Below are 17,770 nucleotides of genomic sequence, written 5' to 3'. Positions count from 1 at the left end.
TCCTGCGAGAACAGACACAGACTGGTGGTCCTGCATAGAGCGCTCTTTTAGTCTGTGTGTGTTCTTGCAGGAGGGAACACAGCACAAGCCGCCCTGACGCTGTCCGTAGCTGATTGGACAGTGCCAGAGTGATGCGATCACGCCCCCTTGCCATTTAGTTAGCTATAAATGCCCCATTGACAGTTCAGGGGATTATTTACATATCGGGTGCCAAATATAATGGCACCGATATGTAAATAACGGAGGAAGATAGGAATTTCTTTTAAAGTGAGACAGTGTTTGTGAAGCCCTGCCTATTCCATGCTGCACTCAGCTGCACATGTGTGGGCAGGTGAAAGCTTCTCTTTAATGTATTTTGTATGTCCCAGATAGATTACTACATCATTCTCTTCTGGGGTCTTGTGTTATCTACATAATCTCTTCTGTGTATTTCGGGACTATAACATTGATCAATATATTCTGATCAAAATCAGAACGGTGGAGGCCGCAGTAGCACTACGTCCCCTCACTGTTTACCAGACACAGCACCATACATTTGGCAGTGGTTGCACCTGGTATTGCAGCTCAGTCCCTTCCGTGAGCTGCAGTACCAGGCACAGCCACTATCAAATTTACGGCACTGAGCATGGTAAACAATAGGTGCAGCAGACCCTTTGGTCAGTGGGGAGTTGGACATACACCAATCTGATATTGATTGTCTATCTTAGGGATAGACCATCAATATTATAGTCCCAGAAAACCCCCTTCAACCCTTCATATGCACGTGGCATGATACATTTGCTACATACAATGTCCCAGATTTACTAAAGGCTGGCATTTTATACGCCAGTCAAAGACAGGAGGACTCTGGAGTAAAATATGACAAATTTATTAAGAGACGCATGCCTCTTGCACTACACTAGCTGCGAGCTGGCGTAATTTTTTCTTCTATAATTTACGGCAAATTATAGTTAATTTGTCAGGCCGTATCTGGCCCAGCCACTTCATCTGAACTCCATCCAACTTTTTTTTTTAAAATGGCAGCAGCGGCGTAAGGGTATGTTCGCACGGCCAAATTTCAGACGTATACGAGGCGTATTATGCCTCGTTTTACGTCTGAAAATACGGCTCCAATACGTCGGCAAACATCTGCCCATTCATTTGAATGGGTTTGCCGACGTACTGTGCAGACGACCTGTTATTTACGCGTCGTCGTTTGACAGCTGTCAAACGACGACGCATAAAAATACAGCCTCGTCAAAAGAAGTACAGGACACTTCTTTGGACGTTTTTGGAGCTGTTTTCTCATAGACTCCAATGAAACCAGCTCCAAAAACGGACGTAAAAAACGCCGCAAAAACGGCGCGAAAAACGCCGCGAAAAATGTGAGTTGGTAAAAAAACGTCTGAAAAGCAGGGTCTGTTTTCCCTTGAAAACAGCTCTGGATTTTCGGACGTTTTTGTTGACTACGTGTGAACATACCCTAAAAGTGAAAAAAGTCTAAAAAAATGTATGCAAAACAAGTGTGCGCCTAAATTTTCAACTTTTTTACGTCGCTATAGTTTGGAACTTTGACGTAAACTTCTTGATACATTCCCCATAGTGTTTATTTGGACAGTTTTGGAGGTCAGTGGCATTTTCAACAAAACACAGTATGATCTTGGTATGGTATTTCTTCTGGAACTTTCTCCATAGGCTTCTCCATAGAATCTAAAAATTGTGTTTCTATCAAAGCACAGCATGCTTTAGGTATGGTGTTTTTCCTGCTATTTTTCTTCGGAGGCTTTCCCATAGGACATAAAAAATGTCAGGGAAAATGCATGTACAAAATGACACAAAAAAAAAAATGTTTAATGAAACTCCCTATGTCATGCACCCCCTCTCCTGGCCTTGCACAAGGCATAACACAGCATATCAGTTGTTCCTGGAGTGTTTTTTAAAGGGGTTGTTTGGGCACGGGATGGTTTTTCACACTGATGACCTTTCCCCTGGATGTCCGTGCCGGAAGCAGATGCTTCTGACACTGGCCACTGCATAACATCTGGATCCCTGAGGCAGCCGATACAGCTGATCGGTGTGCGGGGTCCGGGTGTTGAACTCCCACGGATCACATACTGATGACCTATCCTATGCATAGGTCATCAGTATGAAAAACCACCCCATGCCCGGAAAACCCCTTTAAGCGTCTCCAAATAGAGATGGATAAGGATCTTGGCTAGCATGTTATTCCCCTTCTCTATGGCTATTAGGATATTGAGGTGTATAATTATACTGAAAGAATCTTCTAAGAAAATTTACTAAACCTACTACAAAAAGTGTATTGACATCATATCTCTGCCTAATTTTATAGGTCTTAGGGGGACACTCATGGTGTACTGGGATATGTAAAGAATAACAAAACTCTTAAATAATGCTAAATGAAGCCTCTATGAAGGTTTGTGGTCAAATGTAAAATGTCATCAACTTTAAATTCTCGGTCCTACACAAAAAAATAATAATAATAAAAAAAATTGGATGAGCAGAGGAATAAAAGGATCTTTAAGGTCAAGCCAATCCATTCAGCTGTGATAAATAACTGACCGACCATATTGCTGAGCATTACATAGTGTATTAGAATGTCGATAACATTGTCTACAAGCTTGAATCTTATGTAACTGTTTTACTAAACCTTTAAAAAGTTAATTGAAACATACACAGCTTGTAAGAATCCTCTCATTGGGCTTGATCTGTCTCCGGATCTCACATTCTCGTGGTTGAATTATTGTGATTCCATCATCAGAGAAGACATAAAACATGTTCCCCACACTCAAACCTATAGGGAAATCAAAAGAAAACAAGAGCAGAATTATAAATCTAAGTTTTTTTTTTTTTCATCCAAAGAAGCTCAATAACACAGCAGGAAAGTACAACATTATTTATTGGTTTCAAAACGGAGAAACATTAAACCAGTAAAAAGCGTGTGTATGACGTGCAAGAACACGATGCAATGTGATAGTGGAAATGTTACAGTTGATATAGATTAAATAGTGGCCAAATTTTGTCACTGATATAATTTAGACTCATATTATTCCATATTATCTTTATTAATCTTTCTTATTGTTTTAGTTTCAATTTCCAAAATTGCCAGTGAGTGACCTTGCTGGTTTTACTGTCTACTCTGCAGTTTTATAAGGCTTTCTCTACCATAATCATGATACACAATGCTGGATCACGGTTGGTGGAGGCCCCTGGACAGAAAATTTGCTGCTTACCCGGCCAGCAGTATACATCATATGCATGGCTAACTTACACTGGACAATAACATTAGATAATTGTCAGCAAGTTCTTCTAATGTCAACAGTATCTTAGAGGAATCTAAAATGTACAAAGGTAGCACATCTGTCTTCCAGCATCTGCTTTTGGGGGAAACAAGGTTTGTCATGTTGGATTTTAAAATATTCAATTATTTGTTCCAGAGGCATAACTTGAAGCCCCAGGGCCTCAATGTAGAATTTGTAACAGGCCCCCCCTCCTACCATTGACATTTATAATACTGGTGTCTTCAGGGCCGCCATCAGGAACTTCAGGGCCCCCTACAGCTAAATTTTCTGGGCCCCCCTACCGTGGCACCACCTGTTAACGGTACTCCGTCCAGCACTATATCATGGTACCCAGGGCCGCAATCAGGGGGGGTATTAGGGGTACTGATGTGAGAGGCCCGGCCAAACCTAATTGAAAGGGGGGTCCGGCAAACTGCCGCAACTTGCCTTTGGTAGAAAAAAAACAGGCCCCTGCAATGGGGCCCGTTTTTTTTCACCAAAAGAATGGCATGAGCTGCGGGCCCCCCTTTCAATTAGGTTTGGCCGGGCCTCTCACATCAGTACCCCTAATACTCCCCCTGATGGCGGCCCTGGGTAGCATGGGGGCCGTCAAACACCGCCGCCCGTGCGACCGATCGCACGCACTCGCAAACTCCCGCGCATGCGCACCCGCGACCGCCTGGAACCGCGCACCGAATTTTGAGGCAGATTTTGACCTGCCCACACTATCTTGCCGCGTTTTTTGCCCGCGGCGATTGAGGACAGCAGACAAAAAACGCAGCGAAAAATGCATTTTCTGCCTCCCATTGATTTCGATGACAGGTCAGAGGCAGAAGCGCGGCAAGAAAGGACGTGCTGCTTTTTCTTTTTTCCGCGACTGGCTCCCATTGATTTCAGATGAAATCAATGGGAGGCGGTTTTGGAAGTTTTTTGGTGCTGATTCTGACGCAGTGTCCGAGTCAATATCAAGGCCCAAAAACTCTGTGAACTGGGCCTTATTGTTAGGGCTTATTCAGACGAACGTGTAATACGTCCGTGCAACGCGCGTGATTTTCACGTGCCTCGCACGGACCTATGTTACTCTATGGGGCCGTGGAGACTGTCAGTGATTTTCACGCAGCATGTGTCCGTGTGTCCGCTGCGTCAAACTCACGACATGTCCGATATTTGTGCATTGTTCGCGCATCACGCACCCATTGAAGTCAATGGGTGCGTGAAAATCACGCCCAGCACTTCCGCAGCCGTATAAACTATGAATAAAAACAGAAAAGCACCACGTGCTACAAACATACAAGCAGAGTGTCATAATGATGGCGGCTGCGCGAAAATCACGCAGCCACGCATCATACGCTGCTGACACACGGAGCTGTTATGGACCTTTTGCATGCAAAAAACGCCACGTTTTTGCGCGCGCAAAATGCACACGCTCGTGTAAATCCGGCCATAGGGTAGGAACACACTAGGCATGAACACTGCGGATTTTATGCAACACATTTTATTGTGGGTCTTGCCCAGAGCGGAGCAGAGCGCTGGTGTCGGCTCTGCTCCTGGACTCTGTGGAATTCCTTGACATCGCTGTCCACATATGAACAGCGATGTCTGGGGCTTCCCCAGAGCCGGAGTCCCGAGCAGAGCGCTGGTGTCGGCTCTGCTCCGGGACTCTGTGGAATTCCCTGACATCGCTGTCCACATATGAACAGCGATGTCTGGGGCTTCCCCAGAGCCGGAGTCCCGAGCAGAGCGCTGGTGTCGGCTCTGCTCCTGGACTCTGTGGAATTCCCTGACATCGCTGCCCATATATGGACAGTGTGTCAGGGTCTTCCCCAGAGCAGAGTCCCGGGCAGAGCGCTATTATCGGCTCTTCTCCGGGACTCTGGGGAAGCCTCTGACATCGCTGTCCATACATCGACAATGATGTCAGGGGCTTCCCCAGAGCAGGAGACCCAGTCTTCAGGGGGCACTGCTGTGGCAGCATCTACAGGGGACACTGCTGTGGCAGCATCTACAAGGGGCACTGCTGTGGTGGCATCTACAGGGAGCACTGCTGTGGCAGCATCTACAGGGGGCACTGCTGTGGCAGCATCTATGGGGGGCACTGCTGTGCCGGCATCTACGGGGGGCACTGCTGTGGCGGCATCTACGGGGGGCACTGCTGTGGCGGGCACTGCTGTGGCGGCATCTAGGGGGGGCACTGCTGTGGCGGCATCTACGGGGGGCACTGCTGTGGTGGCATCTACGGGGGGCACTGCTGTGGCTGCATCTACGGGCGGCATTGCTGTGGCGGCATCTACAGAGGGCACTGCTGTGGCAGCATCTACAGAGGGCACTGCTGTGGCAGCATCTACACAGGGCTCTGTGGCAGCATCCACCGAGAGCACTGTGGCACTATCTAAAAAGGGGCTGCCCAATCTTGACATGTGTGCTAACTGAGCCGCAGGACTGCATTTAGCGACACTTAAACTGGAAAGCTGGTTTGTTGAAATAAGCACGTGGAGAAATCTCTCAAATTTTAAAACTAGCGGTATTATTATAGTAATGTAGTATTATTATAGTAATGTCGTATTATTATTATAGTAATATAGTTTTATAGTAGTTCAATTAACTAATTGATTAACAATAATTTTGTAATGTATCAAATTTGAAAGTAATGCGGCCCGTCAACTTCCCATTTTTTCTATATGCGGCCCACTTACTCGGCCGAGTTTGAGACCCCTGCTTTAAAAAATGCATCCTAAGCCAACAGATTTATTCTAGTGGAAGGGAAATAGAGCAAAAACTGCAAAAATGCTGTGCCCCTTCTCTTGCATTTTAAAATTATTTTATGTTGCTTGAAGTTTACTTTCTAAATCTTATCAACTTCCCGTCTTTTGTTGCTGGGGGTGTCTGGGGGCTGGATGAAACTGAGTGGTGGAGGTCCCTGGGCAACTGACCTTTTTTCCCTCTTTATTGTCTGGCCCTGACTGCACAGACAGTTTTGTTTTGATATTGATTTTTTTTTGTAAATACAAATTTTTAATTTCAATTATCTTTTACAAGTAATATTCTGCATTGATAAGAAAAAAAAATGTCATCCAGCACCTCCATATAAAAGTAAAATCCTTTATTGGCAACTCATTAAAAGATATAGATGAAGCACAGGTTGGTTTCCTGATGCTTACGCGTTTCGAACACAATTGCTCTTAGTCAGAGCATCATGCTAAAATAATATTACTTTTATATGGAGGTGCTGGATGACATTTTTTTTTATCTAGATGGATTACTCCTGGAAGCCCACGAGTCTTCGTTCATGCACTCCAAGCCTGAAGGACTACAACTCCAATTACGGTGAGCCTGTTTGCATTTTTTCTCTTTTTACATAAATATTAGTTATTTAGTTAATTCAATATCTGTTATGTTTTGTTTGGATATAGATTTGGGGATGGCTACTCCTTAGTAAAACCAAATATGTACTTCAAAACTCCAGGGAAAATGAGGAAGCGTTTTTATTATACCCTCGTATTTTTTTCTGGCAATATACAATGAATATTTATGTAATGTGAACATAATGCAATTCTTCAAGATCTTGCTTTTTTCCCAGGTGATTGAAGAATAAGAGCTACATGATCTAGCATGACACATATCACCTTTCATTGGAAAAATTTAAGCAAGCACATTTTTCATGATAACTGTAGTTGATATGTCTATTATGATGCTTTGGGAGTCTAGCACAATGAATTGTAATAGCATAGAAAATATGTTTTTGATATTTAGCTACATCAATCACAATGTAGCCGAATAGCTGGGTCTGCCGGCTGCATTTGGTTTCAATGCAAGAATAATCTGACCAGATAATACCTAGTGCTAAGCTTATTTTTTTCTGTTATGGATATCTAGTACAGTCTCTAATGTGATTTTTTTTGGGGGTCTTCAGGTTTTCCCCCCGGTTTGTTTTAGACGAATGATCAATTTTTAGTCTACTAACACCAGTTTTCTACTTTTTTAGTCATAAACCAACAATAATAATGAAACCTTAAAGGGCCATACAAAGATGATGTGGTGATTGTGGAGCTTCAAAGCCGAGTATTCTTTATCAGCCTTCCATGTTGCACAGTTATCTGATTCATGAGTTGAAGGACTCAGACTCTCTTTTCGATTCTACCCTGCACAGCATTTGGTATCTGTTTTTAAAAGAAGATATTGGATGTAGCAAAGAGGGAAATAGAGAGGTTGCTTGAGAGCCTTACAGTGTCACCAGCTTACTCAGCATAAAGGGAACCTGTCATGTATTTAAATTTTGTTTTAGTAATTACATTACAGTTTGTAGAAGAGAAATAATGTCTTTATTGTTTTTTAAAAGTTGCAACTATTTTTTTTTTTTTAAATACATAGACAAATTTCTTGTATTGTCTGTATATATGGTGCAGAAGGGTGCGTGTGCTTAAATTGCAGCTGCAATAAATGGTGGTTAATGGACCAGAAAATGTCCATAGACCAGTGGTTCTCAAGGAATGGTATGTGCTGCAGGTGACTAAAAAAAAATAAAAAATAAAGATTACCCTTGCTACTCATGGCTCAAATAGACTTACCCTCTTGGCTCCTCCGGATGCTGCCATACTGGGTCCTGATGCCATACAGTGTCATGACTTAGGGTACTTTTACACAGCCCGATGTGGGCCATGTAACTGAGTGATGGTCAACTAGACAGCTTGTTTATACAGGGAGATGTGCTGCCAACAACGATAATAGTTTCAGCATTTAAAATGATACAATCAACCGATGAACGAGAGCTTGTTCGTTTATCGGCTGACCATTGCCCTGCTTACCAAGGGCAATTATTGTGAATGAGCAGTCTGTGAACGCTCAATTGCCCTGTAATTGGCCAGTGTAAAAGGGCTCCTAGTGTACTGTGGCACACACAACATCCTGGAGCTGAAGTTGAGCCAGGAGGGTAAGTATAACTGAGTTTGTGGATCTCATTGGGGGACTGTGGATGTATTTTTTCTGGGGGCATTGGGGCTGGCAATTTCCTGGGGTTACTGTGGCTGACACTTCTCTGGGGTCAATTTGGCTGACACTTTTCTGTAGAAACAGTGACTGACCATTTTTTTGTGGGCAGCTAACAGCCCTCAATGTAAGACGAATTCAGCTACAGGTAAGCGGTTGTTACACTGTATATATAGAGGCTATTGTATTGAACCTAGGTTGTTTAAAAAGTACTAAGCACCCTCTAGTGCACTAGCGAGGTCTCGTGGGAACTGTACGCCACCTCGCTGTGCCTCGCTCTAGCAGCAGATTGAGACTTAGCACTCATTGGCTTCACGCCTGTGGACGCTTCTCTGTTCCCTACATGGTACAGTCTCTCCTGCTTCGCCGCCCCATTAGCAACTTGGGACGCCGTTGCAGCAGCCCACCTGGTAAGGGGACAACTTTCTTGGATAATCCCTGCAAGATTGTCTCGCTCTTTACATCTAGCCGGGTAGAGCTAGCCGCATCTTCGCAATGCTCATTCAGTCAGAGCGCATTAGCCAAGGTTAGAACTTTTTGGACCACAGCTTTTCAACGCAGGGTTGTCCTGCATCGCTGCCTCAGTTATTTTGCTGAGGCACCGCTGCAGTGTACATAAGGTCCTAGTTCAAACACACACCAGCCCTATATGAGATTCACCACTATGCTGCCACACTCACTATAGTGTGCCACTGCAGCAGACCAACTGTCTTGAACCTATACAGACAGTGCAGCTCAACTAACGCAGGCAGCACCTCAATTAGTTCTTGTTGAATACAGTCTTACTTGATGGTTGAGGGGGGTGGGGTGCTTTTTTGATGTTTTCCCTGCCAGCAAAATTCTCTAGAAACTGCCCTGAGTCCAGCATATTAGTTGCTATTGGACAGAAGTACGAGCCAATGTACCAACGTCAGCTCTTAAATCTCACCCTCTGGCTGTAACTTCCGCTAACTTTGCAGTGCCTGATCACCCAAAATCAAAAACTGCTGTAATACACAAAACACTGGAAAGTGATCAGCAGGCAACTAGAAATATCCTCCTGTTATACAGTATGTGCTTCAGTGGCCAGTGTGAAAATTAATATTTTAAGATTTTTATGCATGGATAGTCAAATAAATTATAAATATGTGTATACTAAAAATCGGATTTAAATACTATGTCATTTTTGTTGATGCATTTCCTTTAATATAGTACTGTTTACATTGGGATACAAAGCATACAACGACACTGTTGGTACACTACCTTCTTCTCTCCACAGAATGTTTGCAACTGCATCAATGACCATAAATGAGGTTTTTGTGTGGAAAGAATCCAGGTACAAGGGAAAGAAAATATAGAAGTCAGTTAGAATGTACCATACTTTATTGGGTATACGAGTGTTATAAAGAATACTTAGTAAACAGTATCAGATAAATTCATTAAAATTTTTAACACACATTAACATATTTAAACATAAACATTAAAGGGGTATTCCCTTCTTCGACATATATGGCATATGCAGAGGATATGCTGTAAATGTCCAAGAGATGCAGGTCCCACTTCTGGGACCCGCACCTGTCTCTAGAAAGGGGCAAATGTTCCCCGTCCTACCTTCTACCGCCGTAGCTGGGCTCCGGCCACTGACTTGGCCCGGCTTTTCAGAAAAAGCTGAGCAAGAATTACTACGCTGTTTCTGGAACTCCCATTAAAGTGAATAGGAGTTTCGGAAACAGCGTAGCACAGTGAGTTATGCTGTTTCCGTAGCTTCCGAGTTCCAAACACAGCGTAACTCACTGCTCACTACTGTTTCTGTAACTTCCATTCACTGCTATAGGCGTCTAAGAATCAACGTAGCAAAACACACTCCGCTGTTTTCGGAAAAAACGTCTACCTCATAAGTCTGTGGCTGGTGCCCATCAACGTAGGCAGAAGATAGGACAAGGTCAGGAAGCCCCGTTCTAGAGATAATTATTTGACATATATTTAAAGGGGTATTCCCATCTCGGACAGTATAAAAATGACACAAATGCCCGAGATGGGAATACCTCTTTAAATATGTGACAAACCATTATTTTATATCATGTACATTTAGTAATCACTTATTCAGTATTTGTAGGATGTTGTTTTTTTAAAAAAATAAATAAAAAATAAATCTGCAGCAAGGAAAAAGGGAATAGAAAAGTGAAGTGGTTAAAGAGATTACTGTTCTTGTTGTATCTGCCAGGCTAATGATTTAAACTCTATATTTGACAAGCTAATGAAGACATAAAATTGTCAAGTCTTTATCGTTCTCACTGCTTTGAAGTAATTGAATTGGTGATTTTCTGCTATTTAAGTCGAAGGTGACACCCTCCTGTCATCCTGCCTGATCATTAACATCTGATCAACTGAACATCATCTCTCATTGCTGTCATTTGTTTTGTAACACAAACCTTGTATCACATCTCATCAAAGTTGGAGGCAGTAATGGATAATGTTAGGAAAGTTAAAATTACATCTGTTGATGGATTTCCATTACATACTAACATCGGGTCAAATTGGCTAATGAACTTGACAAATTGAGTGCATTATTAGACAACTCTGATTTAAGCGAGCTCTCAAAAACATTAACGGACAGTTGACTTGATTAAATATTCCATCACAACTTGTAAATTGCCTATGAAGACCTATACTATGCAGGCAGTAATTATGCTTCATCAATCTAGTTCAGGTTAGACAATGAAGGTCACTTAAAACCACAAGCTACGCCGGGATGCAACTACTTTTTGCTAGTGAAAAATGTGTCCAACTGTCCACCTTACACATAGCCGAGGACACATCTACAGCAGCTCTTTATTTGAATCCAATCTAATTAAGTCTGTGGGTCTTGCTAAGGTCTTATATATAATATGTTAATATTAGTCCTCGTGTTTTTTTGATTTTGATGGGAAATTCAGATTTGATACCAAAGAGAAAGTGAGGCAAAATCATAGGGTGATCTTAGGTGATCTTTAGAGTAGCCTTTATTGCAGCGCTTCCTAAACAGATTTCTTTGGAACCTGGTCAGGGGTTTCCCAGTACACAGTAACAAGGCCTTTCACTACCGTAGGTATGGCAGTCAACAGATCTAAGCTAAAATATAATGCTAGGCAAGAATTATAGAATGCTTTACCTGTCCCTAAACAAAGCTTCCTTGAGATTGGAACGTTAGTATAGTGTGTGACTATAGGCCAAATACACTTTTCCATCATATCACGGTAAATTGTAAAAAATTTAAAAGTACATATTGGAGGAGAAATAATATGAACTGCTTGAACTGTGTTTTATTCTAGGAATTGTGAACTTCAAAAAGCAATTATGAACTTGTGATATGAAAATCTACAATGCTTACGGGTTTTTCTTGCCGAGTCTTCAATGAAAAGCGAGGATATGTCTTCATCCACACCAACTTCATTTTTTGCAATGCATGTATAGGCCCCAGTGTCTTCATAACGGACACTGGAAATATGAAGTTCACTTCCGTTGGCTGAAATAAAGACAATTGAACTGTTGGCTCTATGGTCTTATGAGTCAATAGTCATTATTTTATGGAATAACCATATTTTAGCAGAAGGCAAGATACATTACAAAGCTAAAGTATATATCTTTAGTAACAATGGCAAGATGAAAACAGAAACATTGAAACCATAGAATGCTAAACATTAAAACTCTGTGAAGCAAGTGTGACTAATATTTTTACCCAGATAGTGGATTATATTTTAACATGATTCACCAAATAGTTAAATGTGCAAATAAAGCTACAGGGCATTGGCCTGAACCCTGCTTGCACCAGCTTCAGCCCTTCCGTTCTGCAAAAAGAGGTCTCATATAAAGAACTTAGGCTTGGTGCACACTATGCTTGGCACTATGCTTGGTTTGAAACTGTCCCATCAAATGTAAGCCCGAGACTAATATAATTGTACTCTTACATTTGCATACTTTTGGCATTGATTTCGATTAAAAAAAATAAAATGTATACTAAGCCATATGCGTTTCATTTTTCGTACACAGTTGTATTGAAAAGCATAGATGATCTATACTGGCAAACACCCTTTTGACATATCTTTAACTATTAAAGTCTATGAGCACAGCGGCATATATGTCGGCGTATATTCCAACTGTGAACCAAAGTCATAGTGTTAATTCAGAGATTATTTTGCTCTTGGTACTTATAACACCTTTATTAGTTGGTTGAAACACTTACCAATTAATGTGAGTTGCTTGGATAATTTTGGCATTATATCAATGCCATTTTTTAGCCATGTTATTTTGGGGTTAGGGATACCCTCTGCATGACACTTCAAGCTGGCAGAAACTCCAGGTTCCTGAGCCTGGGTCTCTGGATACACTCTTATTACTGGAGGTACTAAAAGAGGAAATAAAAAGATACAATGTTACAAAGGTAATACAATACTACCACAGGCGTACTTACAACCACAGTGCTTCCGCTTTATAATGCCAGTTCACTCAGGTCTTACATTGGAATGGAATTGTATGTTATGCCAATAGTGAATGAATGTGGCGATGGAACACTGTATAACAAATAATATATAATAAAAATGCTGGTTATTTATTTCACTTATATATAAAAAGATATAGCATTGTTTTAATAGCAATGTTTGTGATACAATAATATGAACAAGTAGAACAATATTAAGCAAACCACTTATTTTCATATTTTCCATGTATTGACAGTTATTCTCATAGTAGGATTAGTAACACTATAATATGCATACTAAGTACTAAATAATTCAATCCGAGTTTGGTTCCACAGAGAGTTGTTGCGATCACTGGTTATAAACCTAATGACCACATTAACAAGTTTCTGTGGCAAAGCAGAATGTGCATGACAGGAGTGAGAGGCTGTATACACTCCTGGCAACACTTATCTCAGGGGTAAATAATAGGATCAGTTATGCAAATCAAATATGACTAATCTATTTTTCTAGATGTAATCAATAATGTCCCAGACCCATAATGTATGTACATAAGGATAAACACTATTTCTGGCTGTTATATGACTTGTATATGCCATTTGTACACACACACACACACACACACACACACACACACACACACACACACACACACATGCAAAGTTTGTCAAAACGACAGTGACAATTTAAGGCATATTTTATGCAAAATAAATAACAGATTAACTAAACATTGCCCAAAAGATCCAACCTAACCCCACCTCTTCTTACTCCTGTCAGCTACGTAATTCTCGTTTTTTGGAATAGTGGCCAACAGAGGTATGTCGGTCTTCCATGGCATGATTATTCCAAAAGCTCTACCTGTTTGTGCTAAACTGTTTGTACTGCCACAGAATAGCATAAGAAGAATGCACTAAACACTGCTGTTTCCGGATGAAAACAATTGGGGCAAATAATGGAACAAGGGCACTATAGCAAACCTTCCCTCTAAGTAAATAAATGGCAAAGGGTGGTAAAGTAGCCTATACATACATATATATATATATATATATATATATATATATACACACTACTGTTCAAAAGTTTAGGGTCACTTAGAAATGTCCTTATTTTTGCAAGAAAAGCACAGTTTTTTTCAATGAAGATAACATTAAATTAATCACAAATACACTCTATACATTGTTAATGTGCTAAATGACTATTCCAGCTGCAAACGTCTAGTTTTTAATGCAATATCTACATAGGTGTATAGAGGCCCATTTCCAGCAACCATCACTCCAGTGTTCTAATGGTACACAGTGTTTGCTAACTGTGTTAGAAGGCTAATGGATGATTAGAAAACACTTGAAAACCCTTGTGCAATTATGTTAGCACCGCTGTAAACAGTTTTGCTATTTAGAGGAGCTATAAAACTGACCTTCCATTGAGCTAGTTGAGAATCTGGAGCATTACATTTGTGGGTTCGATTAAACTCTCAAAATGGCTAGAAAAAGAGAGCTTTCATGTGAAACTCGACAGTCTATTCTTGTTCTTAGAAATGAAGGCTATTCCATGCGAGAAATTGCCAAGAAACTGAAGATTTCCTACAACGGTGTGTACTACTCCCTTCAGAGGACAGCACAAACAGGCTCTAACCAGAGTAGAAAGAGAAGTGGGAGGCCCCGCTGCACAACTGAGCAACAAGACAAGTACATTAGAGTCTCTAGTTTGAGAAATAGACGCCTCACAGGTCCTCAACTGGCAGCTTCATTAAATAGTACCCGCAAAACGCCAGTGTCAACATCTACAGTGAAGAGGCGACTCCGGGATGCTGGCCTTCAGGGCAGAGTGGCAAAGAAAAAGCCATATCGTAATAAAAGGAAAAGATTAATATGGGCAAAAGCACACAGACATTGGACAGAGGAAGATTGGAAAAAAGTGTTATGGACAGACGAATCAAAGTTTGAGGTGTTTGGATCACACAGAAGAACATTTGTGAGATGCAGAACAACTGAAAAGATGCTGGAAGAGTGCCTGACGCCATCTGTCAAGCATGGTGGAGGTAATGTGATGGTCTGGGGTTGCTTTGGTGCTGGTAAAGTGGGAGACTTGTACAAGGTAAAAGGGATTTTGAATAAGCAAGGCTATCACTCATTTTGCAACGCCATGCCATACCCTATGGACAGCGCTTGATTGGAGCCAATTTCATCCTACAACAGGACAATGACCCAAAGCACACCTCCAAATTATGCAAGAACTATTTAGGGAAGAAGCAGGCAGCTGGTATTCTATCTGTAATGGAGTGGCCAGCGCAGTCACCAGATCTAAACCCCATAGAGCTGTTGTGGGAGCAGCTTGACTGTATGGTACGCAAGAAGTGCCCATCAAGCTGTTGCTGCAGAATTTACATTGTCCATTAACGTTGGACATTATCTGAATTTGTCTATGAGCTCAAAATTAATGAATGATCTCTCAATGGTGGATCTGAGAGAGGCCGGCCGGAGAGAGACCATGACACGCAGCTTCAGTGTTCAAACAGTGTTCAAACAGTCTCTGCCCACAGAGGGCGGATCCATCTTTATTTATAAGAAATGAGAGTAGGTGGTAACCTCATACTTGCAAAGCATGAGCATTCTAAATATGGTAATATCCCAAAACTCCACATATATCTTTGGCCATAAGAAATAAAATGTCAGCACGTTTTCCCACGTTGCCTTTGTAACAGCTGAAATGCAAAGCCATAAACTAAACGACTTGAAATAGAATAGCCATCCCCCCATGTAGGCTCTTGTGTCAGCAGATCTGTGAGCTCCAGTGACAACTGTCTATAGCACTTTTAGGTTCACACATATAAAGATAATTAAAATATTTTTGACAAAGCCAATCCAACTTGTGGGAGGGCCTTCTGGAAGCATGGGGTGAAATTTCTCCCGATTACCTCAGCAAATTAACAGCTAGAATGCCAAAGCTCTGCAATGCTGTAATTGCTGCAAATGGAGCATTCTTTGACGAAAGCAAAGTTTGAAGGAGAAAATTATTATTTCAAATAAAAATCATTATTTCTAACCTTGTCAATGTCTTGACTATATTTTCTAGTCATTTTGCAACTCATTTGATAAATATAAGTGTGAGTTTTCATGGAAAACACAAAATTGTCTGGGTGACCCCAAACTTTTGAACGGCAGTGTATGTAGAAGAAATACCACAGCATTCCAATGGTTCAAAAAAAGTGTAATTTCAGTCAACAGGTGCAACATTTCCGTCCTGCTATGGGACCTTTTTCAAGCATAGTGATACAACAATACATGCAGTATATAAAGCGTGTGCCTCATTACCATAATGAGGAATCATTAACAAAATAAACAGTCAAATATTGTACAAGATATAAATAATTGTATCAATACATATGGTACAATTATGAAGTATACGTGGAGTGATAAAAAAACAAGTGTTAAATATAAACATACATTTAAAAACAAGCATATTAGAGCTTGATTAACATTTAATAAAAAATGCAACCATGTGTATTGGGGTTGAGGTTACCAGGCCACTCACCAATCATAGACCATGTATGTAAATCCAGATTTTTTCATTTTCGTATTAACCATGTGTTATCTAACTATCTTTCGTCCTCCAGATAGTACTGCACATGCTCGTGTAGTCATAGCGGAAGTATCTTGTTGCGTAGCGACCACACAAAGCATAGCATACTGCGCAGGCGTGAGAGGTCCGGAACAAACCTCACTGGATAAGGTGATGTATAACTATATATAGTGGGCAATTATAAAGAACACCATTTGTATCAAGTCTGTATGACAACAAGCTACAGAGAGGACAATACCAGGACGGACCATCCTTATTCTCAACCGCAACTGAAACTGTGTAAGTTTGTCAATTATGTATGTATTTTGTTTGCTTTTCTTGGTTTCTGTGTTGTGTTTATTTTGTGATTTAGACATGGGATTGCAATTGGTGCTATTCCTGTCATGTTTAACTCTGTTAATACATTTTTATACTTTTATATTTATGCTGAGCCGAGTGCCTGTCCTTCCAGTGGCCATTCCTTGCGTTTTTTCCTACTCCCCATTCCTTTTCCTTCCCTTTCCTCCTCTTCCTTCCCCTTTCATATTTTTTGTAACTATATTACTGTTGCTCCCTGGTCGGCACCGTACCGATTGTACTGAGCTCATGCTTATCTGATTATGATCTGATTTCCTCATATTTATTTTCATTATTATTAAACCCTTCACTGCCCTACACCACCAGGGATGTTTTTATCAATCCCTTCACTACCATAGACTGCCAGAGATGATCTCTTTTACCCTTTCACTGCTGTGGCCCACAAGAGATGTTACCATTTACACCTCTACAGTCCTAGACCACCAAGGATGTTATCATTAAGCCTTTCACTGCCCTAGACCACCAGAGATGTTGCCATTAACCCCTTTGCTGCATTAGATCACAAGAGATCTTACCATTGACCCCTTAACTACCCTAGACTATCAGAGATGTTATCCTTTGCTGCAGGGAAAATGTAGACTATCATTTTCCAGAAATGTTCTTTTTACAGTCATTATTCTTTTTAAATATGAGAACATAAAAGGTGGTGGCAGAATGGGGCTTACATGCCGTTTTAGCATAGAGGTCCTCAGTTGTCTGTGTCTGCCCCGCAAGTAGAGTACATTTATTGGGAGGTATTTGAAAACACTATACAGTGAGCTCACATTTTGCTTAGTGTAGCAGAAACACAGTAATAATTATGTTGCAGCCTGAAATTAACAAATTGATTTATAGACATCTTCTACTGCTGAAACTAAAACAGTTAATTTTTCAGGAAATGATTAAAAGTCTGGGAAATACATGGTCTGCATGCTACTGTGTATCGTATACAGTATAATCAGCATATTTTTACTTAGAATAGCAAATGAATGTATTCTGGTAACTTTGAAAAAAAAGAATGTGGCGCTATCCTTTACATTGCACAGTATATGTATATATATACTATATGGAAAAAAGTATTGGGACACATTACTACACATTACACCTACAGGAGCTTTTATGACATCACATTCTAAATCCATAGGCATTAATATGGTGTTG

The 17,770-nt window shown here is 40.9% G+C and overlaps 1 protein-coding gene across 2 annotated transcripts in view; it reads right to left on the bottom strand.

Annotated features, from left to right (window-relative positions):
- FSTL4 (follistatin like 4) overlaps positions 1-17,770 on the bottom strand; it is a 917,181-nt gene that overhangs the window by 34,557 nt on the left and 864,854 nt on the right. For both annotated transcript variants that reach the window (XM_075859960.1, XM_075859961.1), the window contains exons 9-12: positions 12,463-12,624; positions 11,611-11,745; positions 9,504-9,530; positions 2,673-2,791 (exon numbers count right to left, since the gene is read on the bottom strand). In XM_075859960.1, coding sequence (XP_075716075.1) covers positions 2,673-2,791; positions 9,504-9,530; positions 11,611-11,745; positions 12,463-12,624 — 443 coding nt within the window. The remainder of the gene's footprint in view (positions 1-2,672; positions 2,792-9,503; positions 9,531-11,610; positions 11,746-12,462; positions 12,625-17,770) is intronic.

Source organism: Rhinoderma darwinii, chromosome 3 (assembly GCF_050947455.1).
Source record: "Rhinoderma darwinii isolate aRhiDar2 chromosome 3, aRhiDar2.hap1, whole genome shotgun sequence".
Lineage (NCBI taxonomy): Eukaryota > Metazoa > Chordata > Amphibia > Anura > Rhinodermatidae > Rhinoderma > Rhinoderma darwinii.
The sequence above is the reverse complement of the archived record's forward strand: the minus strand, read 5'-3'. Positions and strand labels throughout refer to the sequence as shown.